Source organism: Poecilia reticulata, chromosome 13 (assembly GCF_904066995.2).
Source record: "Poecilia reticulata chromosome 13, P_reticulata-male-v2, whole genome shotgun sequence".
NCBI classification, from domain to species: domain Eukaryota; kingdom Metazoa; phylum Chordata; class Actinopteri; order Cyprinodontiformes; family Poeciliidae; genus Poecilia; species Poecilia reticulata.
This window is the reverse complement of record NC_088842.1, coordinates 17,682,595-17,709,847: the sequence shown is the minus strand read 5'-3', so window position 1 is coordinate 17,709,847 and position 27,253 is coordinate 17,682,595. Positions and strand designations below refer to the sequence as shown.

Sequence of the window (27,253 nt, the reverse complement as noted above, 5' to 3'; positions counted from 1 at the left end):
AGTACTATGATTGCATTCAGCACTACGAGCAGCCAGCTTGTTTCGCAATGACCTTTTATGGCTTACTCGCCTTGCTAGCGGTGGCAGCGAGTGTGTGCCGGACAACTTGTCAAGTCGCATCGGCCGCAGGTAAAGGTCGGATACTCTCGTAGTCCTTTCACCAAGTGTAAATGATTTTCCAAACGCTTGTTTCTTCACATCACAGACATTTATTGATGTCAAAAGATAAATACATTCAGTTCCACTGAGACAGAGTTTACAGCTGAATTGTGTGTGCTTCTCTTCACCCCCTGATGCTGATGTTACACTATTTTGCCACTAAGTAGAGAAATAGACGAGCAAATCCACATACAAATTTAACATTACAAACCTCACTTTGTCTTTTGGACATATTAAAAGCTATAGAGAGCAGTCCACTACTCCAAGGTGCAACAGTTCCAAAATCTACAGTATTTACAGCACGACTATCCAAAATAAACAGATCTCAGGTAACAAGAGGATAAACAACATATTGACTTAGGAATGGATTTCATAGTCACTACAGAGATTGGCCAAAGAACAAAACAAAGACGTGACGATATGCATGTAAGAGTGGAGAAAGAAAAACGAGATATTATTTGAGCCATTTTGATCTAACATCTTAGAGTGCTGATTTAGCTAGCTATTGATTTCAGATTTATTTTATTTTTTTGTTGTTTTACTTTATATATTTTTTGGTGTTGTTAAAGCATGCTTACTTTAAAAAAACAACAATAAAAATAAAAAAAAATCTTGAAAGTTGACTCCTGTCAGAAATGTTCAGCTGGTATTGTTGGCTTTAAATGTGTAGGCAACTTTCATGAGAGATAAAATGTAAAACGTAGTATGTTGGAGTTAAAGGGAAGCTGGTCAAATTCCACCTGTAAACTGGCGAAACCAATTTGGACTTTCTCAGTCCTGGAGGAAAAAAAAAAGGTGTTTCCAGATTACAATGACGGACAAGAAGATGAGACAGAATGGGGCAAACAGTAACAAACTCATTGCAGACCAACTATGACAAGAGACGATGTGTTGCTGTTTGCAGTAAGATGAGGTCAGTTTGTCCTAAAGGGTTTCCAAAAGCCAGTCAAAGAGGCTGGCCCGAAGAGACCTGTCTGCCTCTTCCTTGGTCTTGTGTAGCTTACAGAACTGAACCACAGCGCTGAACAAGTCAGCAATCCGCCATGCCTTCTGGGCCATCAGGTGGACCACCCTCTGAAACTGAAGGAACAGAAAAGAAATCAACACCGAATCTGTTTGTGTATGTAAATACACTTCTACTGAAACTGCTTTAAACGACAGTCATGTCAAGCAATACAAACCATCTGCTATTTTTTTTTTTTACTATTTCCTACCTTTGTTAACCTCTTCTCCTTTGACTTCCTGAAGTAGAGAGCAGGAAGGCCCAACTCAGAGGCAGCGATCCACTGCAGAGCCACTCTGAGCTCAGAGTCCTCACATTCTTGCTCCAGGTCACAGTTCACCACTAAAAGCTGCCTGAGGTTGCTGCCGCCGCCTGAAGAGCTCTCTGAAGGACAAAAAGGAACGGGACAGAGAGCATTAGGAGTCATTCCTGCCTAACGCCTCATTAAGCAGTTCATCGCTGGACTATGAGGCCACATTTGATTTGCCTTTAGAAATAAACCTTTTCCCGCTGTTACAGCATGATCAGTTTCAAACAATACATTTATCCGGCTCAGTTTTCCTTTTGGATATTCTTAAAACCCGAGTCAGTAAATAAGTTCACATAAAATCAAGGTTCAAGTCATTTCTTTTTTATTCATGCTCTTTACTAAATCTGACTAAGTATTCATGTTCATTTATATATATATATATATATATATATATATATATATATATATATATATATATATATATATATATATATATATATATATATATATATATATATATATATATACACACATGAGTATATTATTAGTAATATTAATATTTTAGCATTTGTCCTGTAGGAAGTCGATAAAAAGCATACTGATGACTCGTTCTGACCCGCTTAGTGTTTCATACTGTATTACTTGTTTAATGTGAAGCGTTAGAGATTAGATATCTGCAAAACTTAAGCAAAAGAAAACAAAAACCCTGAAGAGTCAATAAAAGGAAATGTGGGTGCTGGTAGAGACTTTGCACAGTGGTAATGCTGACAAGACAGCAGCTTGTAAATTAATGTTGAGTTTATTACAGATTTGCCTCTTTTCTAAACTAACTAACTGGCAAAACCATTAAGCCCAAAATTATTCATGTACCAGGTAAATTGGTATTCAAAGTAATCTTTTATTCTTGAGCCGCCCAAATTGAATTTTTTTTATTGTGTTTTGAGAAACATTCAATATTCAAAATCAAATAAAAAATGTACTGCTATTTACTACTGGCACTTATTAATGTAATTTCATCTTGTTTGTTGAATTTATTTTGAAATATTTTCCAATTACAATATTTTAAAAGTAAAAAAAAAAGTAAATAGCAAAATAAATTATGTTCAATACCATAATTCTGGTGTTTATTTTGATCGTAATTTGTTTTAATGGCCCGGTAAATGTATGTAGTATTTCATATAAATATTTAATTAATTTACCAATTAAAAACCAACCAATACTCCATAATGTCTGATTTTATACTTTGCTTGTGTGTAGTTGTAAAAGTACAAAGCCAACCTCTAAAAAACAGCTGTTGGAGCGTTTTTTTTTTGTGTAGACATTGGAGATGAACGACACAGAAAAGAGACTCGGGGTGCTGTGACCAGTACCGTTGTCTCACAGAAGGAAGTTCCTACGGGTCAAAATCCGACCCATAATTGTAATCTAAATCCTAAACCTTTATAGTCCTGTAAAGAAAAGCAGAGTTTACTTTAAAAGCTTTCTGGCAGATGTCTCCTCTCAGAGATGTGCTGAAATATCTAGTGAGAGACAGTGGAGCTGACAATTTGGATCAAACTGGGCTTTTCAGGAGGTGGATTTTCTATCTACTGTCTATTCGTACAATCCAAACACATAGATAAGTGTCTGCATTTTTATAGGATTTTAACAGGCAGACAGCATTTTGGTAACATAAGAATCAACATACCTGAAGCGCTGACTTTAGGTCCCTCCACGTGGCCTTTCTTTGTCTCCTCACTGTGAACAGATATTTTAAGACAGAGCTTTGGTGGGTATAATCAAACACTTGTTGAGAAATTATTCAACATTAGAGAAAGCAATAGAGGACAAACAGTTTTGAAAATTTCTGCTATCTGTCGCAGAGAAATAAAGTGTGAATGAATGATTTTCCTTTCTATCCACAAATGCTGTAGCTGCAGCAGGATGAAAATACAAAAGGGAGGGCTGTCCAGCACGTCTCAGGATGTCAACACAAAGCAATAGGGACAAACCAATTACTTTATTCTAATGAAACATTGTCACCGTGAATACGGGAGTGACATAGTAATGAGGAATATAATGGGCATCTGCTGGTGACAATGCCATACCTGATCACTGTGCTTTGAGAAGGAACATCAGAAAAAGCATCCAGGTCTGCCAGGCCCAGGCTAGAAGCGCTGCTTGTCCCATTCCTGCAGTCGGAAGATTAGAAGACAGGTGATGCCACGCTGCAAGTCGAAGCACAGTGACGCGCATTATGTTTCTGTTAGCTGGTGATCAACTTTAGTGACAGCCGTAGCACAACTGGAGGTTCAAGCTGGGAGAGCTGGTGAACTGTGTTTAATTAAACAGCGAGTCCATCTGATTATGGGGATGAGGAGATCTGGAGATAGTTCAGGTGGGTAGGGTGGACAGGCAAGGCTGGCAGCCACGCCCACATGTCACAGCATGGATTAGGGATGAGGTGAAGTTAGAGTAAGCAGGTAAATGGAGAGCTAGCAGGGAGCAGCAGTTGTGGTTGTGCATGGAAAAACCTTGTGTCACTGCTACACTGAGCATTTTCATTTTTCTGTCTTTATCAATATATTTAGAAGCAGTTGCACATGCAACTGCCTTTCAAGGGATTACAATATTATCCAAAAGTTATTTTAGTGATTCAATTCAAAAAGCAACACATTACACAGTAATGTATTTCAACTGTTTATCATCCCTTTTGCTGATTTTGGCTTTTGCAGGTAATGAAAGCCCCAAATTCTGTTTCTTTGTAAAAATAATACTGCACGAGACTAATAAAAAGGATTACTAACGCAGAAATGTAGGAATACTCCTTAAAGCACTTTCCTTAACTATAACAAATAAATTAGTGTATCAGCTGTTTCAGTTTAAGTGTCGTGAATTTTGAGTGAACATTTAAAATGCCGCCAAAAAAGGGGAAAAACCCAGAATGTTAATTAGACATGTTTCCTTTTACTCATTTGGAATGAATCAGGCTAGGAAACACGTAATTTCATCAGATGTTGACTTTACGGATCGCCGCAATAAACAAGACATACAGGTTGCAAGCTAACGTGGACCACACCAAACCCAGCTGTTGTGATGTGGCAGTGAGGTGATCAGTCTGTGGCTCTGTGGAGACGTTAGGGAAGACTACGTTGATTTAATAATGGAATTAAGGTTCATTTGCTTTGTTGGTTCTGGGATCTTTTACCTTCCTTTTGATAATACACCATAGTTTTCTCTGGAAGACTGTGGCGTATGACAGTCCAGGAAAGTGAAAATACAGGGGACCAACACTGATCACTTGAGTGGAAACTTCACACAAGAGCTCAAGCGACTTTTATTCTGAGCACTCTACACCTTGCATTTCAAAAGAAATACAAAACTGACTTTCATCTCTGGTTCAAGGAGTGACTTAGCACAAGGAATGGGGCTGTAGCAGTACAACTCCTGCTTCCGGCTATGTGTCATGTCTCTTGAAACACTGACTCCAGCTGCAGGGCAGTAAATCTCCCTCAACCTCTTCCAGTCTGCTTCACAATACATTCAACTCTGTGGTTGTCACTGTTCTTTCTGCAACTTTTTCTACACATTTTCCTACCACTTAACATTCCATCAATGTGCTCCGAAACAGCAAGTGAAGAGCTAACTTTTTTAACAATGGTGTTTTGAGGCTTAGCCTCCAATTAATGTCTGCTGGACAAAAAGCAAGTTAACAATCTTCCCCACTATTGTGTGCTAACAATAGCATCACCTGACATTTCTGTAGGTAATAGTAGGTGATTTCAAAATCCCCTCCTATCGGTCTAATATTTGGAGAAACAGAATTTTTAGAAACTATAAATTCACATAAAAAAAAACATCTCAAAGAATGTAATTGTAATGAACCTATAGAATAAATGTCACTTTTTAAACTATATTGCTTCAAAAAATTATTTTCTGTGATTTTCAAATGTATGTGGATGGACCTGCTTAAAAACGCAAAAGAAAACCTTTTCGTATTCTTTTTTTTAATATATATAAAAATATATGTATTGGCTATTATTGTGGCACATCTTTTGTTTCAGGCAGAACAGGTTATATTCCACTCTGAACTCATCTGAAATTTTAATTGTATTCCAGGGAGTTGTGATATTACCTTACTGGAGGCAGTTTGGTTTGGAGTGTCGATACGTTCTAGCACTACGTGGACTTTATGAGCTCCTAGCTAAACTCGGCGTTAGCAGGTGTGGGTACAGCACCAGCAGCAGGAAGTCAGTTGGGATTGGCACGAGAGTCGGTGTCAGAAGCAATGGGCCAATGAGAGTGGAGTGAGGGTGGGAACAGCAGTAGCAGCGTTTGGAGCGGTATCGAGGAGCAATGGTTACTGACCCCTCACTCAGCTGGATAAAACTACTGGTCTCCTCGTGGGAGTCATCTTCAGGGGTTATATGAGACCAGCTCCCCATGCTCTCTTCACTGCTAGCACTCATTGAACGCTTGTCCCTCTTCACTACTGCAGCCACCGCCACAGCTGGTCTGTCCCTCTCACTGCTGGGGGAGAGCAAACCGCAACATGGTGGGAGTGACCAGCAACTGAGTGAGCACAATGACCGCTGCAAAGCCTTTAGAAACTCTGGGTGATGTTCTCAAATGTCTGTGTTCACAGTTTGTGCACCTAAAATCTCAAAACTGCATAGCATTTTAACAAGCCAGTGGGTTTATTTAGACTGTTATACATAGCCTTATTAGAAATAGAAAGCCTTTACAAAATAAAACTACAATGTGCTACATTAATGCATAGCTAATTTATTTCCATATCTTCCATGCATCAGCACACATCATTTCTCGTGGGCACTTCTGGGTGATTTTTATTTTTTTTAACCTTCTTTAGTTGTTTGCAAACTTATTAAATTAAGCCATCATTAGATGCTTGAAAGCTGCCATCCTCAACAATTCTTGAGGGAAATCAGATTTAATTGAACAGGCGAGTGATTGAGTTCCCCTTTGACAAAAGGGAATAACAGTTGCACTCCACTTGCTTCAGGATTACATGTATTGTGAAGTGAACGGAAGCATGTCTCATGGCTCTCTAGAGACCGAACACTGTCAGCTTTTCGTTTACTGTTGAGCATTGCTCATTTTGAGGATATAATCGTCACTGAAACACACAAGTTCACACTTCTGTGTGTAGACAATTGGCAAAATACTTATTTGAATTTCATTTTAAATATTTTAAAACAGACATTGGAGAAAAAAAAATTATTAGAGATAATTCTACTTGAGGCTTATTTTTTTTTATCTGGAATGCATCATGTTTGCTACGAGAGTTTCAGTGTTGTCTTGTTTCAAAAGACGCCTAGATAAAGACTCATCACCAAGGCCGTTCTCGTGAAACTGAACAACTCTCAACATCTAGACGCAAAAAATCCAGATAGTCTCCATGGTAATTGGCCCTATGCTATGCAAAAAAAATACTTTAAAAGTCATCTGACATAAAATATAATGCAAGAAATAATTCTATAAAATTTCTGATTTCAAAAATATAACTGTTTATTGAATGTTTTCAACAAAAGAAACCATTTTCTCCAAAAAAAACATCAACTTTAACTTTTTGTGCACTGTACTTAATCTGCTTTAGCATCATTTAAGTCATGTAAGTCATTTAAGTCTAAATACACAGGAAAGAAATAGATTTAATGTGATCACATTAAATCACATCACATTAAATCTATTTCTTTCCTGTGTATTTAGCCTTTATATAAAGAAACTGCAAAAAATTATATATTTAGAAAACATATACTATTGCATATAATTTACATCTTTGCTATTTTATAAATAGTTTTGAAACTATTTTGATCTAGATTCTATTTCAAGAAGAATTTATGGTCATACATATTTCTTTTTAACTGTTCACGTAGTTTACAATATCTGCACATTTAAATATCATTTTTAAAAGGTGTTTCAGTCTTTGCTTGACAAATATGTTTTCTAATTAATATTTAGCTCTTAAGAGTAGCCACTAATGATAATAATTAAGTAGTTAATATCATAATCTTGCTTTACTAGTTTACTTTAGATGTGTAGGAATATTAACGCACAAAACCTCCTTGATCCTTCTGTGTATTTATCAGTGCTTATGTGCATTTGTGTTCTGACTTCAATGTGGTAACCAAGAGTGATCCTTATTACAGGGAGTTCAGCTGGATAAAAGAGAGAAGACACTGCAAAAAGCCTTCTGCACACTGTGCATCACCCAGACATGATGAGTCACAGCCTAGTCAAAGGTTTGTCAAACCACACATTCTTTTAAAATTGATCCGTTTTGTATGTCAATAGTCCCCCTTTGTGCCAGCCAGACTTTGATTAAACTCTAAGAATAGCTTTGATGTCATCTATTACTTCTTCAGGGATATTGTGTGTCCAGCTTTAATGTTTATTTTAAAAATACCCATGTGATCCTCGCTAACTCTTTACATCCTTTCATGTCTTGACAAAGACAATTCTGTTTTGGATCAATAAACAATATCTCTTTTTTTAACAATAGCTCTGACTCTCCTACAGGATTATGAGTGGTGTAATAATACCTGCTGCTGCTGGCAAAAGGCATCTCCATTCGCATGACATCAACAGACGTTTCCTGGGGTCCTGTTCCTGTCCTTTCAGGCTTTGAAAGAGTCTCTTCAACCCTTTGATCTCCCTCAATGTGGATGAGTGGCACATCTCTTGGACCCCTGGTGCAAGACGTAGTGCTATCACAGCTTCCAGACCCCATGGCAGACCCAGCTTGCTCCTGGCTGGTTCTGCTTCGACTGCATGCCAGATGAGACTGTTTAAAGCCTCGTCTCCTCTCAACAACGGGTGTGTGCGGCTGCGTGTGTGACCCAGCCGTTATCCCAGCTACATCTTGCTGTCCTCCAAGTGCAGACTTACCAATATCCACAATGTCAGCTGCCAATCGATTGGCAAATTGCTGCACATGAGGCTGGGAGTCTCCTGCAGCCTCCAACTCAATACTGTCCTCTGGATCAGCAATGATTTTGTTCTTTCTCATTAAGGACTCAATGGAGCTTGACCAGGTCTCATGGATCAGCATGTCCGTAATCTGATCAGTCTTGCCCCTTTGGTAGAGGCAGGAGTCTGACTTACACAATCCTGTTGCTGATACTGAGTTGGTTGGATAGATATTTAGAGTGTCTCCATATACATTGCGGGCAAATCCATCAAAAGATTTGGCTTTTATGGGAGAGTTGACCGTCAACCGCGAGTCCGAGGACCGCCGGTCTGGGACAGAAGACTGCCGTATACAGAAGGGTGTCCTCGGAGTAGGAGGGTAAAGACTGTTGCTCCATTCTTTAGTTTTGGCAATGCCACATTCTTTGTTCTCCTTGTCCATGTCCCGGAGCATGAAGCGGTAGAATTCCTCTGTGATGCTTTCCGTGCTAGACTGCTTAGATAAACAGGAGGAGGCTCTGACATTAAGGTGACCATTTTTCTTTGTTGCAGCCTGCTGCACAGCTGCTGCCAGGATGGTGCTGGCATTCTTCCCTGCATAGTAATCCAGCAGAAGGTCAAAACCTCTGCCCTCAGTCTCCATTTGGTTTACCATGAACCGTGAGAACTCATCTGTGATGCTCTCGCAGCTGGACTGCTTAGAAATGGAGCTGCCACGACTCAAGTTCTGACCCAACCGACTGCCAGGGCCCAGGGTGTTCGGGGCACCTGATGGGTCTGTGTCTTCTTCTGGAATGCTCTCATAACTGGACGCCTTTCCACGACTCCACTTTTCACACTGTAATCTGCTGCGCTGCTGGCCTGACTTGGAGGTGTCCACCACGTTGAGTTCAGGGCAATTCATGATTCTAGCTGTGACTTCTGAGGCAAAGAGGGCAAATGGGTCTTGCGGTTCATCTAGGTTGACAGATTCATCCACCACCCGGTTTACTAGTCTCTCCATTAGTTCTGGTTGCTCCTCTGTTTTTCTTTTAATCTCACTGAGTCGAGGTGCCCGGTGTTTTCTAGAGGCCACATTGCTGCTTTGAGACTCCTTCCTCCTTAAAACTGTCCGGCAAGTTGGCATCAAGTAGGTCTCTGTTACTTCAGTGGATGTCCCATTAAGGGCACAAAACCAAGGCTGTTTTCCTGTGGAGTTTTCAAGACAAATGGCTGCCAGTTCTGTAGCCATTGACACCACTGTGGCGGCTAAATCCTCGGCATAACAAGTTATAGGTGCCTTAGAGTCAGAGTCCATTCTTAATGAGAGAAGGGAACTGCAGGAGTTGAGGGAGGACTGTGAGACGAGAGATGTTTGTTTGCTGTCACTGCCCATCATTATTCGACCCCTCCTCTCTGTGCTGTGAGATGGTATTTCACCTAAGGCTTCTCTGATGCCACCATTGTTCTGCTGCTGATCAGGCAAATCTCTAGGTTTAGGCTGACTTTGTCTGCGTTGAGATTGCAGCTGTTGTTCTTTGAAGTGTGGTGTAGTGGAAGAAGCCACTACATCTCCTTCTTCAGGGACATATTTTTGCTTCAGTCCTGGGACCATGGAAAACCTCTCTGTGCAGTGGAACAGGTTCTCACTGTTAGTGGAGTGACTCATGCCAACCAAGCTCTTCAGCTGGCTTAATGGATCCTGGCTTTCCTTTGCAGTGTCAGGTTTTAGAGGACAAATGTCAATCTTCTGCGCTTCCTCTGACCCTTGGTCACCTTCAGAAATATGACTGATCTTCTTTTGGGTCAAGCAGAGAATGTCAAATAGCAAGTTGTTTACGCTGTCCTGAAGAAAGACCTGGAGGCTGGGGGCATCTTTCCCAGCACCCTCCAGTTCCTTTTTCTTTTTGGCCTTCTCTAAAGCATGTTTGAATAGGCTGTCAGCAACCTCATTTATTAGGTCGTCCACCCCACTCTCATCCATGCAGCACTTTTTGGGACACGTAATGCCATCCACTATCTTGTTATGTGTTCTTTCCAGCAAGTGTGCCACACTCTTGTAGCCTTGTGGTTGAGTCAGGACCTCTGCTGCTTCCCTGTGCAAAACCTCAGCAATGTTAGCTCTGAATGCTTCCACGCTTGTTCCTGCTGCCACACTGCAGTGCAGAGGGAAGGCTGTGGAAGCCTTGGCTGCAGACATCAGACCGTGGGAGGCTGTGTAGACCTCAGAGGAATCTACATCAGAGTCACCATCTCCAACTGAGTCCTCTGTTAACTCCACAGCTGCTATCACTCCAGCTACTTGTGCCATGCCACACATAGCTGAGGACACAGAATAGTCACTTCTCTCCTTTACTTCCTGCAGCTCCTCCTCTGTTACCTCCTCTGAAGCAGATTCAAGAGTAAGCTTTTCAGTCAGTTGTGGGGAAGAAATGGTGCCAATAATACTGGCTGCACAGGCCAAAGCCATTTCAACATTTTTGTGTCCGCTGCCGTGTTGAGAAGTTGGAGCCTGCGACTCAGGCATTTCCTCTGCCTTGGCAGGAATATTGTGATCATGCATGTGCGATGGTTGTGTCTCTGACCATTCTGCTGCTCCATCCGAATTGTCTGGGCTCTGAACTATTACAATTTTGGGTAGTTCAAAAGAGCAGGTCCGTTGTTGTGAAGGCTGCTCGGTCTTTGAAGATCTGTTGGAAGGACAACTAGAGAGGGACACACTGATTGCTGCCTCGGGGACAAAGGAAGTTTCATCTTGAGAGAGTCGTATGAAGGCATCTTGCAACACCGACTCAGCTAGATTGGTTGCGTAGTGGCCAGCAGATTCTTTTGTATAAACACTCGCACTTGGAAGTCCCTCCCTTTTCACTTCACTATCGTCTTGGCTGTGATGACGAGCAAGCTGTCCCCTGTGACACGAATGTCTGACACAGTGATTCTGTGCGGCCTCGACTGAGCTGTTCCTCATGTCACCACTCACTGGTTCTGCGAGGAGACGGGGGAAAACACAGAAAAACAGGCAATGAAGAATGATCAGAATTCAACTCTGAGTTTCTGCAAGCTAAGACTAGAATGATATTAACCCATATATAAATATATATATATATATATATATATATATATATATATATATATATATATATATATATATATATATATATATATCTAGTGTGTATATATATATATTCCCTCAGAAGAAGTGTGTCCCATTTTGTTTTTTAGCTTTAAGCAGAATTTCACACTCTTTTCTCTATATTTACCGATCCTGGTTGTAAAAAAAAAGTGTCAAACTCCGACACTCTGCTTAACAAATCTTACCATTTCTTAAGCCATCATCTTCACTATCGTCTCCAAGGTGTTCTGATGCCGTCTGGAAGTCCTCCTCAATTGACGAGATTGAACGATTGGTGTCATCATCAACCTTGTGTCCAGCAGTTTGGCCGTGCTGCAGCTGTTGCTCCTTCCCCCACTGCATACCAATCAGAAATTTGTTGATCTCAAAGATGATGCTGGCAGGAGGGGTCGAGTGCCTCTTCCCTGAACATGGAAGCAAGCACACACCTGTGCGCTGCCCACCCTGAAAGAAGAAAACCATCTAGAATATTGACATATAAATTTGACATGCCTGCATGCACACTGGGAGCAAAGTTAAGTAAAACTCTTAAGTCATACATAAAACCAAAAGCATCTGTGCCCATTTCCTGACTTTTTTTTTAAAAGCAAACTAATATAAATTATTTAAAAGTTCCTTATTAGGAACAAAAGTTATACTGAACTTCAAAGTACAATTCATTTCAAAGATTTCTTAAACCTTCCTTTCTATTTCTGATCAAACCTGGGGCTTCTGGGTAATGCATAGGTGGGCACGGTAGTTAATATTTGCAACAATCACAGCTATGACTGATTTTCAGATTATAACTTGAACTCAATTCAAACTCATTCCTCAAGTGCTTTTGGTAATCAAGTCTAAATATTATTTTCACTGGCTCCTGTTTCTTGTGATTAACTGGATATTTAGAGTAATAATGTGAATTCAAGCTGAACTCACTGAGAACAACCATGTGTTTTTGAAAGAGCCACTTCGTCTTTGATTTTAGTGCAAAACATTACAACAAATTATTGTTATGTTACTGCTTCCAACGCTAATATTTAGCACCTTGGGCGTTATGATTTGTTTTAATGACTCAAAACCTCTGTTCTAGTGTGAGTCTGTACAGCAGTTTGAATATCTTAGTGGCTTGCAATCTGTATAGTTATGAGTAGATATTACAAATACGACCAAACAAATATTACATTCCAAACAGTTCTTTGCAGTATTGTTAATTCACATTTAAAAATCCAAGTAAACACTTTGTCTTTTTATAGTTAGGATGTTGATTAGCCTCCATAAAAAGTATTTTTTCCCCAATTGAATGTGGAGAAGTTAGAGTTTTGTGTGGAATTAATTTTAAGTGATGCTGAGTTCAGTATTTTTTGTATTGAACCATTGGTCTAGATCCTATAAAGGGTCAGGGCTCTGGGGTCATAAATTCCACGGTTCTGGCCTAAGCTGCTGTCCGACCAGTCATGCATAGACCGGCTAGAAAAAGAACGACAAAGTGAGTCCTAGTAAAAGAAGGAGAGTAAAGCACATTTTAAATGTGCTTTACTCTCTGTTTACTTTCTTAGTGAATTTGTTTTGCTTTACATCACTTTATGTGAAAAATAATCAAGACAAAACTGTGTTTTACAGTAAATTAACCTTGTTTGGCAGTGAAGGTCTATAGTAGTCAAGAAGCTACAGCAAGTATAACTACCACAAAATGTTTGGATCTAATCACAATACATTGTTGCATAATAGAACAATTTGTACACTTTACAGTCCAGTTATTTCAAAGGATGAAGAAAATTTGCAAGACATGAAGCCTACTGCCCACTTACCTGCAGGGGGGAGTGTGGGTGTGTTTGGCACATTTCTGACGTTTCCAGGCCACCAAGCAGTAGGATCTCATTTTCCTTGGGCTGGTGGATGGTCAGTAATTCAACAAGCTTTGGCAGGTCTGGAGACACTAATGCCAATTTCTGCAAGACACATGCCAACCACAGAGACAATACTTAATGATGGAAAAAGACTCTCATGAAGATTCAAACTGAATGCAATATGCTTTATGTGGATCCAGGGCAAGTCCATGTAATTACAGGTTCCCTCCTGTGATAAGTCCTGAACCGCAAGGAATTTTTATTGATCGCCCACTACCAGCTGCAAAAAAATATGCATATTATCTAACAAATAAACCCTGTAATTTTGGGTAACGGTCTTGAATCCATGGCAACGGAAGCGAGATGCTTATGTGGAATACAATGAACGGTGATATAAAGTGGGCAGGAAATATAACAGAAAGTTAGAACAACAGGAGGGATGAGAGTGCAAATGAGCAAGGAGTTGACTCACCTTGTTGTTTTTATCATCTCGACAATTTGTTTTTTGAGGGTCCAGATTCACAAAACAGATCTGAGGGAAAGACAGATAAAGACACGACATCAGAGAAAAACTAAGACAGAGGCAGATCTGCCAAAAACCCAATGCACTGCTTCTTCAAAAGGACATTTCAATGACCCAAATCCTTCCAACCTTCCACAAAGACACCCTTGCAATGTTGATTTAAAGGGCCAGCAGCTGTCTGCTTTTCCTGGGTAACAATAGATCGGGCAGTGTCTCTCCAGGGCTTCCATCCTTCACCTTGACTTCAACTCCCTACTTCCTCCCACCTCACACACCTTTGCCTCAGGCTGCAAGTTTAATAGTGTGTAATAGAGTCTTCATGTCAGCGTTGGGAGTTGGGGACTCTTAACAGACGCTGTTTGAATTAGTAGCAAACTCTTTTGTGAGTTGGGGTGGCCACAATGAAATAAAGAAAGAGCAGCTCCGACTGCATATAAGGACGGTGTGGAGGTGATTCAGCATGTATGTGCAAAGTGCTGTGACACACTGACAAAAGAAAGATATTGATGTCTCAGTCACATACGCATCGGACATTTCCAAGTGCTTGGCTGTCATTGCAGATCAAGCCTGATCCTACTAAGGCTAACGACTTACTGTTGCTTTTTTACTTCAGGATTTCTATACTGGCTATATCTATTGTTGCCTTTCTACATTTTCCTATGAATAAACCTCCTATAAATAAACATAGACTGAAATTATTTGACATGTAGCTAAGAAGAGCTAGAGTCACCCAAGGGAGCTTTGAACAGCACTTGTGAGATATACTATTTTTTACATCCTTTTCATTTTGTTTTACATATGTTTTTTTGCTATATTACTTGAGACATTTCCCCTGAAGGTTGTGTCATGATGCCACAGAAGATCACATGTCGAGGTCTGTGTACTTTATATTCTATAATTTTTTAATATTATATCACATCATGCTAACTTTCAATCTATATTGTAAAATCCATTACAAGAACAAAAGGTGGAGCAACACACCTGGTTCACAAAAACAGGGAATATGGATAGGTGATTAACTTAAAATGTTATTATTAAAGGGTAGGGCTGCACAGTTTTAGAAAAACATGACAATGTGATATTATTGTTATATTTCCTGATATGTTAATGAGATAAACCATCAATACATTATAATTTTCTTTATCATGTTTATGTTTTCAACACTTATCCAGAGGTTTAACATCTAGACCATTAAGGTCTAGACAATATATGGACATTACAGGCAGTAAAAGTCTATGCAACTGGCCAAATATGTTACTGGCCAGCAGAGTTTGTGTACATGGTCCCAAAACTGTTTTTCCACTTCAAGTGGAAAAATAGTCATGGTAACAGCCTCATTCCCACTGTTAGTTTTAGTGGTTTGTATCATTCATCAATTTAGAAGTCATCACAGGATGACAAATTCTTATTACAATACATTTTTCTAATAATAACTGATACAATAGTTATAATTTTCTTCTAGACAATGCAGAACAAATTGAAGTTTTCAGTCTTTTCAGAAAATCAAGAATTCTAAGTTTTGTTTTCATACATAGGTGTGAAAAGTTACAATCACAATCTGTTTCAAAGACCGCTGCACCAAATGCAGAATCTATAATCCTCAATCCAGTTGTCCCAGGCTCGAGTCCCAGCTCTAGACCTTTAATTGCATGTCTCTCTCGCTGGCCTTCTATTGTCCAGTTATTAATGAATAAAGACCACTAGTGTCACAAAAATCCTTAAAAAAAAAAACAAAATTAAGACTATCTCATCAGCATAGAATAGTTCAAGCAAAGTTTGATCAATTTGTTTTTCTCAGTCTGTGGCGCCACTAACTCCAAGAAAGGCTTGAAAAGGGCTTGTTTGTGTTTTTACAAATTCAATCAATGTCTCTGCTCAGTGGAGAGTGATCCAGTTCAGGTTTTAATCGTTCAAGTTTCTTAGTCTTCCCTCCCGCTCTTTTGTCTAGTCCTGATAGGAAGCCCTGAACTGGATGTCAACATTGGCAACGTTTTCCTACCGTGGTCACAGTGATTACAGATCAGCTGTATCTTGGCTGTCACTCCGTCTTTTTTTATACCGAGACCCCAAAATGCTGTCACGAGAAAATATTTGAAGTGTGGAAGGCTTCCTCAAAGCTTTCATTGACAAATGTTCTCGGCTCTTACATCTCTCTTGGTTAACTTGGTCAGCACATCAGAGCGACTCCAGAACTACCTCTTTTCTCATGTCAAAAAAGGTTTTAAACATAGGTGCACTAGTAAGAGAGCAGGCATCCCGTAAAAACAGACCGTTAGTCCTCAGGAAGTTTTGATTCTCAACATTGGGACCTGTGTTGCCCTTTTTTCCATGTACGTTTTTTTTTTTTTGTCTGAGAGAGAAATAAATGCCACTAAATATTTGGGAAATTCAGCAAAGCAATAAAACGGTACTGAGGTCTCAAAGACCTTGCATCCACTTCACCAAGCAAAGACACAGGCTGACAAGAATATCATGAAAATACTGCGAGTAAATGTGCCACAACATTTCACTACACCCCTACTAAGAGTATAAAGATCAGTGCAGTGTTAGGAGTTATTTATCAGAATGGAGGTGACATCCAGACTCTCTTTTCATGTATCCTTTTCATGTAAAGCAACATAAATAATCCCTATATTTCGGAAAAATCACAGGAAACCAATGTCTCCGATGTCTCAGCCTATAACTGGGATCCTCTCTATTCAAACCTTTCCACAACTATCAAGGACAATTTGATGGCAGCTGGTTCCTGAAAATTGACTCAGTCATGTATATAGGAAGTCATTCCCACCTAACAACCCACGAATGCCTGTCTGTCTCACCATGAAAACATTGAGATGTTTTTTTTTTGGTCCTATGCCCTTTATTGAGTGCATGTGTCACCTCTGGCCTTTATCCAAACACACATTTTGTTACCTCCTACTCACAAAAATAATAATAGCAATCGACTCACTGAGCAGTAAAAATAGTTTTGTGCACTTGCTCTCCATTGTTCGTGTCAGATTGCTGAGCACGATGAGGACCTTTTTGTCAGCATAGCCTTTAAATGTCAACGACGTACAAACAGCAGCTGAGATTAATTCACAAAATTTACTACAAACAAAGACCAGCACCTGGCTTTACCATTTACTCAAAGGGAAAGGCGTAGGCTATAATAAATGTAATACATATACAGAAAACAGTCTTAAAAGTTTCTACTTGCATTCTAAATAAGTCTTTTACGATGCATAAGCAGGATGGTTGTTCAGAAGCACCTCAGCAGTTTTTACATGTCCTGATACTGGAAATCCTCCAAGAGAAAGCAGTGACAACACCTCCTCCTGCCTGCCAACACGCTGCCTGCGCACAACATGCAGGCAAAGCAAATTGAGTGATCCCTCTGACCTTGAGAAGGGTTGAAGCAATTTAACCCCATCAGACGGTGAGAGTCGAGAGGCAGCTGTTCTAAATTTGGGAGGCGGACAACTATCCAGGCATTTGATGGCAACACAAAACTGAGGACACGCTCCGATTCCATCGGTTTTTCAAAGACATTAGACAATGAACACATGCATGACCCCGCCGCAGCTGAAGGTCTGACCACGTAGACATCAGCTGGGAAAGATAAAGCGTGGGCAGAAAACAAATATTTGTCTGGTGATAAAGATGTAGCGATGGGGGGTGATGACCAATCGCACTAGAAATCACAATGGTCAGAGTGAACATAGAAACTGTTTTGTGGTGAGGTAGTGTTTGTGTATGCCGCTCTGCTTTCATGGTGTAAAATGTGGAACCTTAACAAACAAACCCAGGAAGACTTAAATGTAGAAATTGGGAAATAAGGAAATGCACAAGTTGTCTGTTTCTGTGAGTTCAATATACTGACATGGGTAAATTCATAAAACCTCAATTTTATTTCAAGTCTATTATTTAAGAGGAAAATAAATGTTAAGAAATAAATATTTATAACAAATTATTTTTAATGTTATGTTTTTGCCCCAATTAGTAAAACTCTGGAATACTTTCTTAAGTTGATCAATGTGTTTAGGGTCTTTTAATTAGAAATCCCTCAGTTCCTGTTTCCTTGGGGTATAAATATGACCAGGCCGAGAAGCCAATTTATCTTAGTAAGTTATTAATTGAGTACTTTTTATTTGTAATGTACTTTTCCCAGATGAAATAGCAGAGTGTGCAAACAGTACACTTTAAGACGGGAAAGGTAGATGTTATCGTTCAAGTAAGACAGGTTTGTTCTGATCTTATTCAGTCAGAAAATGGCTTTAAGGAAATAGTTTCTTCCCACATCTGCAGCCAGAGCAATACAAAAAGTCTGAAACTACTCTAATTGGGACACACCAGTCTGGATAAGAACCCAAGTTTATTTTATCACCACCCACACTGGGAAGAATAGTAAAGGAGACAGAAAAAAGACTCCACAGATCAATGTTAGAAAACTGCAGCACTGTTAAATTATGCTACTTCAATAAACTAGAAAGGTGTTTCAAGCCTTTCCATTCCAACTGCATCATAACTGAACCTCTTCAAATCAAATTTTCATGAGTTTGAAAATTTACTCGGCACTTTCTATCCTCCTAGAAGCAAACTATGACGAGAACTCCTGAGCTATTTCAGAGCAAGCTTACAAGACAGTTAACCCTTGTGTGTGTGAGGACTGAGGCAAACGTAGAGGACTGTGGAAAATGATACAAGTTTTATGTGTGTGGGGTCGGTTGGACCCCATTTCTAAACACATGGGTTAAACAGGACATGATATTCAGCAACCTGAATAAAAAGTCATTTTATGTGGCTCAAACTTAAAAAACAAACAAAGAGAGAGACAGTTGTTGAATACATAAAGACAGAAACAGATGTATCATCTAGAGCAGGGGTCTCCAACTCCAGTCCTCGAGGCTTAGATGTGTCCTCTTCACCACACCTGAGTCAAATAATCAGGTCATTAGCAAGACTTTCAAAACCTTGACTGCATACAGAGCAGCCATTTGATTCAGGTGTGTTGGACCAGGGACACATCTAAGAGATGCAGGACTACAGTTCTCAAGGACTGGCGTTGACGATCGCAGATCTAGTGGAAAAGAGCATGACGTCACAGCAGCTGTAGCTCAGTCAATGTCTCCCTACAGGAAGGTGTCACATCTAAACAGAGCACCAGACGGAAGAGAAAAAATCCCATAGAGAGAACGAAAAGTTAAAAGGTGAATCACCAGCAGATAAAGTAAAACTGGAGAGTAGCAGGAAGAATGTACTACTAGAAGAGTAAATATATCCTCCAGCAGCCTTTAGCAGCATAGCTATAGAGATAGCTAATGATAACCTTAGCCACTGACTACAAGCTTTACCACAAGGAAATCTAAAAAGTAGACAGGACGTCTGCCTCATGGATAAAAAAAACAAAACAAAACTGGGAGCTGGTTCCAAATAGAAGAGCCTGATAACTAAAAGTTGTGTTGGAAACACCTAATAGATACAGCCGAGAACTCCGTCCTTCCAGGGATAGAATATGACACCCCTGATTTAGCACCTTTTCTCAACACACTGAAGCCCTCGATGACTCCCAGACAGCTTTGGGGAACATTCCATTTTTATCTGTTTGAGGTAAAATAGATTTTTTAGAAAGCACGCACAGATTTGTGCACCTGTTCAAGGTGAATGTTCTCTGCTATTTCATGTAAAACCATTGTTTGCGTAAAACATTTGACCTCTGACAGGTCAAAGATCCAGGTTAAGCTGGAGATGTGATTGTTTTCTGGCTCCATGAGCTCCCTGACTCATGCAAATCTACAATGTGCTCAGCACTACAGCAAACAGTCAAGTGAAACTTGACCTGACCACAAGTGCTAATAAGCCACTAAAATGAAACCAAGCAGAAAAAACTAAGAAGCTTTGGAGGTTGTAAAAAAAATACTTTAACTTTGCAATCAGCAAAAACATAATTTCTGGTTTTGGCTCTTTTTCTTTCCAAGTAACATGAAGATGTTTTCTTTCTAAAGATAAAGAGAAAAAAATAGCACATACATAGCACATCTTCCACACACTTTCAAATGCTTTAAAATGCATTTGCTAAAATCATTCCATTTCATTTGCACGGGAGGTGAAATATTTAACTTGCTTTATGTTGGTGGAAAAAAAAAGTACTAGTAAAAGATGTAAAGCTGGAGTAGCAAACAATCTGTTATTTTGCAAACTGTAGCAGCACTTTGAAGTCTGCACAGCAGAGTTCAGCAGGCTGACATCAAGAAACTGAATATTGTGATGAAAAGCTTCGCAATATATTTGAAACTGAATTGCAAAACATACCAAGTCCTAGCTACTCATGCTGAACCTTCAATAAAATCTAGAGAGAACTTTGGTCTGAGAAGCTGCCAGGAGGCCAACGGTAACTCTGGTGGAGCTCCACAACTCTCGTTTATGTGTCAAAAATAAAGCCACACACAAAAAACAATGGGGTTCGTTTTCTTTCAAAATGTTACAAATAAAACATATTTCTAAAAACTGTCTTCAAGACATTGCACCAGTGGTGGAGAAAGTACTCAAAAAATGTACTTAAGTAAAAGTACAAATACACAGACACAAATGTACTCAAGTAAAAGTAAAACTACCACATTAGCAGTTGTACTTAAGTAAAAGTAAAAAAGTACTGGCTTTTAAAAATACTTAAGTATTAAAAGTAAAAGTGCTTGCTGAATGGATTACCTAATCGCTAATATCATTAAGTGTCCCGATCATATTTAATTTTAATACATTAGAAAACAACCTGCTGAATACTATTAATCAATCATTAATCATTTTGTCTAGATTAATGTCAAGTTGTCAAAACAAAGACATTTTCAATAATGTCACCTTTGTATTAAAAGTGTCATGATTTACTGAATGACGCTTTATGACAACAGTCATAAATATTTATGAAGACTTATTCATGTTCATGACAGATGTTTATGACGGTGTCATGTCAGTCTTATTCACCTGCCTTCAAATAAAGTGTTACCGGCTGGGTTTATGTAGCATTTGATTTTAACAAAATATTTATACCTGTATTTCATAAAAATAATGGTAGACTTTCGGGATTTATTTTGAAGTATGTTGATCCTGTTTACAACTATGATTTTAATGTTCAAAAGCAATTTTTTATGTTCCATCTTATAGTAATAACTTAACAAAACTGTTTATTTGACTTCAAAGACTAGAGTCAAAATTGCTTTACATTTAATTTATACGTTAAAAATTTGTATAGTAAAATGCAATAAATTAGTTGTGATGTACAGAAGATAAACAATAGCAAGCTCAAGAATATGTTTAGCTCTTAATATATAATAGTAAAGGTTAGTTATAAAGACTAGATGACGTCAATTTATGGTCTTAAATTGCAAAATAAAGTCTGAAAATTGATTGCAGAATGGTTTCATTTTTACATCACTTTGCATGAGCTACTTTCAAACTAAGTGTTTTGTGTTCTACAACTACATTTCCTGTGGACTTAGAATTTAATTTTGTTTCAAAATTATGTTAAGAATATATTAAATACATTAACTTTAATATATTTTACACTATAATTAACATATGGTATAGAATACAGACTTCAATGGTTTGGAGGACAAAAGTATTTGGAAATGTCCAAGGTTTTTTTAAAAAAAAGTTTGTGAATGCATCACAAAAGACAGAGTAAAAAGAGAATTTCAGTTTTGGGTTAACTAAATATTGGTAAATTTGACATAAAAACTGTTAAATTATGGAATTTTTTTTGATGGAAATTCTGAAAAAAAATAAATAAATAAATAAAAAATACAGAAAATGTCCTGGTAATTCTCTGCCATGATATTTTCAGTGTTTTTTATAGAATTTCCATCAGAAGTTTCCCGTAATTTAACATTATTTTATTTCAAAGTTTTCCATAAAAAAACAGGGAAATGTCCTGGTAATTTCTGTCAGTACACTTTCTCGTTTTTTATGGAATTTCAGCAGAATTTTTCCATAATTTAAGTTTTTTTCCCCATAATTTAACATAAACTGTTAAATTATGGCCCACCACCACTCCAGGTGACATTTCCCATATTCTCAAACTCAAAGCTTGACATGTATGGGGCAACGTGAGAGCTCATCTACTGACTGACTACATAAACTAAAAGCTGGATCATAGATATTTTTAATAAGCGTATTTGTGAGCCTGCCTCTTTTTATTAAATTGAAATTAATTTTAGATTTTTGTATGACTTTTTCTCAGATTAACTTAGAAAACGAGTTGTTATTATTACAGGTTAGTTTTCTAAACAACAAAAAAGTATCTGTTAGGGAAGCTCAAAAATGAAAAATTGGACTGATATTGATATCCGATAGTAACACTGCTGTTATGCCAGATTTACCAATTCGTTATTTTGTCAGTTTTTTTTATATGATTACTCGATTAATAGTAAGAATAATCGATAGATTACGCGATTACTAAAATTTTTGCTTACAATAGCCCTAATTATATAAATAAAATAGCATTTATAGGTGGATCGGGGGGATTAATTCTCTCCTTCACCCCCCTCCTTCTACACCCAGACCTCCTCCCCCTTTCTTGCAATTCGCTGTCCGGCCGCCCCCCCCACCCAGCACTCAACGGTACGCTAGACCGGCCCCACCCTCTTTGACCCCTCACATATACCTCTACATTGAGGGGGGACTAGTGTACCTCTCCTGGTACACTAGCCCCACCCTCAATGTCTCTCCTTCGTTCAATCCTTTGCTTCCCCCGCCCCCCACCTCTCTAACGATACGTCAGCCCCCCACCTTCTCTCCTTCTTCGAACCCCTTCTAGCCTCCCAGTGGGCCATCGTTCCCTCGGCCTCCAATTCTGATTCTTCGGGTCAATCTACCCGTCTTGCTCTCACTGTAAGAACGGATGACTAAAGGTTTCCGGTATTCTCAGATTGAAAACTTGCAAGCAATCTTTAAGGCCATAATCATCCGCTCTGGTAAGTTGCGAAGTTCTGCTGAGGAACAGTTTTGACACTTCTGACAAGGTGTCACTACGTTGGTGAGATTAGGCATGAGGACTCAGAGGTCTGTCGTGAGTCGGAGACAGGTCCTGACTCAGAGACAGGTCATAACTCTGAGGCAGGTCCCGACTCTGAGGCAGGTCCCGTCTCAGAGGTCGGTCCCATCTCGGGGACGGGTCCCGACTCAGAGGCAGGTCCCGTCTCAGAGGCAGGTCCTGTCTCAGAGGCCGGTCCCGTCTCAGAGGCCGGTCCCATCTCAGAGGCAGGTCCCGTCTCAGAGGCCGGTCCCGTCTCAGAGGTCGGTCCCATCTCAGAGGTCGGTCCCGACGCTGAGGCGGGTCCTGACTCTGAGGCGGGTCCTGACTCGGAGACGGGTCCTGACTCGGGGACGGGTCCCATCTCAGAGGCAGGTCCCATCTCAGAGGCAGGTCCCGTCTCAGAGGTCGGTCCCGTCTCAGAGTTCTGTCCTGACTCGGTGACAGGCCCTGACTCTGAGGCAGGTCCTGACACTGAGGCTGGTCCTGACGCTGAGGCGGGTCCTGACGCTGAGGCAGATCCTGACTCGGAGTCGGTTCCTGACTCGGGGACGGGTCCTGACTCTGAGGCGGGTCCTGACGCTGAGGCGGGTCCTAACGCTGAGGCGGGTCCTAACGCTGAGGCGGGTCCAGACTCTGAGGCGGATCCAGACTCGGAGATGGGTCCTGACTCGGGGACGGGTCCTGACTCGGAGACGGGTCCTAACTCTGAGGCGGGCCCTGACTCTGAGTTCGGCCCTGACTCCTCCAAGTCAGTACCAACCTCTGAGTTGACCAAATTTAGAGGCCCAGCTAAGTGTGGACTAAACACATTTGATCCACTCTTGGTGGGCTCTTGCCTCTCTTCTTCATCTGGATTGTCTCCACAACCCGCAGCCTTTTTGATGAGGCCCCATGCCTTTTGAAGAAAGGTGTCTTTGAGATTGATTTTTCGTGGTCGTGCAAGGGTTCTTTTAAAGCATTCCACAACCTTGTAAATCACTAGTGGGTTGTTGCTTTTGATCATTTTGAAGAGCAGTTCTCTAACTGCGTCTTCATTGCCCCAGAGAAGTTGCAGGATGTCTCGGCAGGCTTTTTTTTCCATTTTGTCATAAAAGACAAAATCTATATCCTTGACTTCTTTCCATATTTTTGGAGCAAGCTTTCTCTGGACCGGTTCGGTGTCCTTCCTTTTGTAATGCCCATAGCTAGATCTGTAACTGGACTTGTAAATCAATCTCCAAAGAATATTTTGAACCATAACTCTCCTTTCTTCTTCTGTTCCATGTCTGAATCCCATCCTGTTTGCGTCCCTCAAAAATTGTTCAGGGTCCATGGTTTCCTGAGTATAATCTTCACTCAGGCAGTTTTCATCTGCGTACAAGTCTTCAGTTGGAAAAAAAGTCTTTCGGATCTTTCTTTTGGTAGACGCTAACATTTTCTTTGGAGGAACAGGATTCTCCAGGTGCTTTTTGAATTTTTCCACGATGACTTGGTGTCCTTCTGGGTGTTCCAGTAGTGCGATTAAATGCAGTCCACTGGCAAAGTGGAATGCATCTCTCGCAAGACTCTGGAAAATCCTTTCACCAAGCTCTTCTGAAACCTCAGAGAGTACATTCACATTTATATCTCCAGTTTTTCTCAAAAGTAAGATCAAAATTTTGCTATGTTGTTCCTCAAAGACTTGTCGGACAAGATGCAGAGTTGGTCCATCTGCAGCCTTTTCAATCACTTCCCACAAAAGTTCACTGAGAAAGTTTCTCTTTTTGTAATCTGGGCTTCTTTGACCAGGATGAACTTTGCTGGACAATGTCTTTTTCACTTTCGTCCAAAAAGAAACCTTAGGTTTCACATCCATTTCTCTCTGTGGGCTTTCGTCGTTCATCTTTATTGTGCTGAGCTAAAACGTCCAAATGAATCTCGAGTTGACTGACTTGTTAACTGATTTGTGGTAACTGATCAGAGAATTAACTGATCAGTTGGTGATGTCATGGACTCTATTACATCATAAAGTGATCCTCAGAAGGGCCTCATGACACATACATCATTTGACGTCATGCTGATGACATCATTGTCAGCAGCATGGCAACTGTTGCTAAGGGTAAAAATAGCACGCAGTGAGCATGCGCTCTGAAAAAAAAATTAATCTGTGGCCACTAAATGCATTATTCCCGCAAGTCTGAACTGGCAGTGATTTGCGCAGCTTAACAGGAGGCCAGGGAACCATTGGCCCCTCCACTTACCGCCCACCCATTTTTATTTGTTATTTGGGTTCCATCTCCTAACAGGCATAGAGCAAATGTCAGGGGAACCACAACATGACCTGGGCCGGTCTATGAGTCAAACAAACCTCTTGTGATGCCCACTGGTGTGTGAAAAAAAAGTAAAAAAAGGAGCATATGGGGTTATAATAATAATAATAATATTTTACTTGTTAACAGGGGTTAAAGATTAAAGATGATGGGTGCAGTAACGGTGTTTCACCGGTATGTGGTGCATGGGAACTCTGAGCTGCCAGTTGCTCTGCAGTTTCTCATAAACTGAGAGAAATTGGAGTAACAGACTGCGTCTCCCGTGTGCTAATTTACTTGAGGTGAGAATAACCCTCAAGTTTATTTTAACCAGTGGTGGAGAAAGTACTCAAAAAATGTACTTAAGTAAAAGTACAAATACACAGACACAAATGTACTCAAGTAAAAGTAAAACTACCACATTAGCATTTGTACTTAAGTAAAAGTAAAAAAAGTACTGGCTTTTAAAAATACTTAAGTATTAAAAGTAAAAGTGCTTGCTGAATGGATTACCTAATCGCTAATATTATTAAGTGTCCCGATCGTATTTAATTTTAATACATTAGAAATGTGCCATTTTAATGAACAATGACACAGATAAAGCATGTTTTTATTATGTTTACAGTATGTGATTACTTACTATGTGATTCTATGCATCATACTTTCAGGGATGGAAACATCTTGTCTCCTGTCTTAACATAACATGAACTTCACTTTTTTTTTTGCTACTAGTGGCTTTTATTTTTAAAGAAATCCAACAGAAAGTGGATGGAACGAAGGTGGGTGGGAGAGGACAGGCAACCAAGGAGCCAGTAGCAGAGTTGTAGTCAAGGTCACCGGCCCAAGACCAAGTCAAGACCAGCACCCTGCGCTACGTGACACAAAAAATTTACTTTTACTTATCAAAATTGCTTCTCAAATTGATCTGAAAGATCCACATTCCCATAAAAAAACTAGTTATTAAATACTTAAGAGCTTAAATAAATGCAATCAGTAAAGATCCGTCCAGAAGAACCGGATCGTTCCTGAATGTACCAGCGTTGTCCCATATTTGCAACACCTCAGTCAACATCTCCACACAATAATTCAGGGCATGAATGACAACTTTTTTTCATCGCAGATGCAACACGTGTGTCTACGTCAGTATAGCTAGCTTTGCTAGCATCACGTCCACAGATCTTACCTTTCTTTAAGCTTTCCTTCCAAGTGACGCTAAAAGTTGGACGAAGTCCCCACCGTCTGTGAAAGCGAAGCGCTGCTGATTTTACATGTAGCCATATCAATTTATGTAGCGCTATTATATTACTGATGATTAGACTCGCTCAGAGGAAACCACTGCGCATGTCTGGAGCTTCGCGTGCGAGTAAAGGTGGAGGCGATGGGTGACAACAGACACCCATCGCCTCGGATACGATATTGCTTGGATTTTACGGCACCACCTTACGTCCCTGAACTTCACATTTTAACGGAAAAAAAGAGCAACGCGACTTGGATGTAACGAGTAACGCGACAGTTTTGTAGAAATGTAGTGAAGTAGAAAGTACAGATACTTACTGTAAAATGTAGTGGAGTAAAAGTAGAAAGTATCCATTATTAAATCTACTTAAGTAAAGTACAGATACACGAAAATTGTACTTAAGTACAGTAACGAAGTACTTCCCACCACTGCATTGCACACACATAACGAACTGCCCCTCGAGTATGAAATGATTTCTTCTTGCAAAATAATGGTTTGGACATGATTTGGTCTAAATTTGTCAGTATGCCACAAATTCTTTTCATATTTTCTTTTTTCAGATTAAGAAGGAGACCATGGTGTTGAGAATGTTGACATCGCCTGGCTGATGTTCTCTGTAAGAAGCACGTGAAAGTATGTGTGCGTTCGGGATGCACAATATATCGGCATTGACATCGGTATTGGCCGATTGAAGCGCGAGTGTTCTCCTGAATTGCAGCATCCACTCTCGTGACAAAATGTTGCAAACCAACGTAAATGAAGTGACACCCTCACTGATCTCTGCCTGCTCTATGTCGTCACCCCAATGCCGTAATTGTGTTATCTATTTCAAGACCACAGCTGAGCTTTGGGAATAATGATGTATGTGTTCTGCTGATTGCGCCAATTTACTTGGGCATGAAATTCTATTTGGGCTTTCTTCCATGGAGACAGTTTTTGTTCTGTAAATCTCTGTGCTGC

General features: G+C 39.9%; 1 protein-coding gene across 3 annotated transcripts in view; it reads right to left on the bottom strand.

The window, feature by feature from the left end:
* Positions 1-186: 186 nt before the first annotated feature.
* sphkap (SPHK1 interactor, AKAP domain containing) overlaps positions 187-27,253 on the bottom strand; it is a 122,229-nt gene continuing 95,162 nt past the window's right edge. For 2 of the 3 annotated variants that reach the window (XM_008425398.3, XM_008425399.3), the window contains 9 exons: positions 13,732-13,791; positions 13,221-13,361; positions 11,619-11,877; positions 7,955-11,285; positions 5,760-5,921; positions 3,500-3,583; positions 3,100-3,149; positions 1,374-1,546; positions 187-1,239 (listed from right to left, as the gene is read on the bottom strand). In XM_008425398.3, the coding sequence (XP_008423620.1) occupies positions 1,084-1,239; positions 1,374-1,546; positions 3,100-3,149; positions 3,500-3,583; positions 5,760-5,921; positions 7,955-11,285; positions 11,619-11,877; positions 13,221-13,361; positions 13,732-13,791 (4,416 nt within the window). In that variant the 3' untranslated portion in view covers positions 187-1,083. The remainder of the gene's footprint in view (positions 1,240-1,373; positions 1,547-3,099; positions 3,150-3,499; positions 3,584-5,759; positions 5,922-7,954; positions 11,286-11,618; positions 11,878-13,220; positions 13,362-13,731; positions 13,792-27,253) is intronic. The other variant, XM_008425401.3, reaches the window with a different exon arrangement.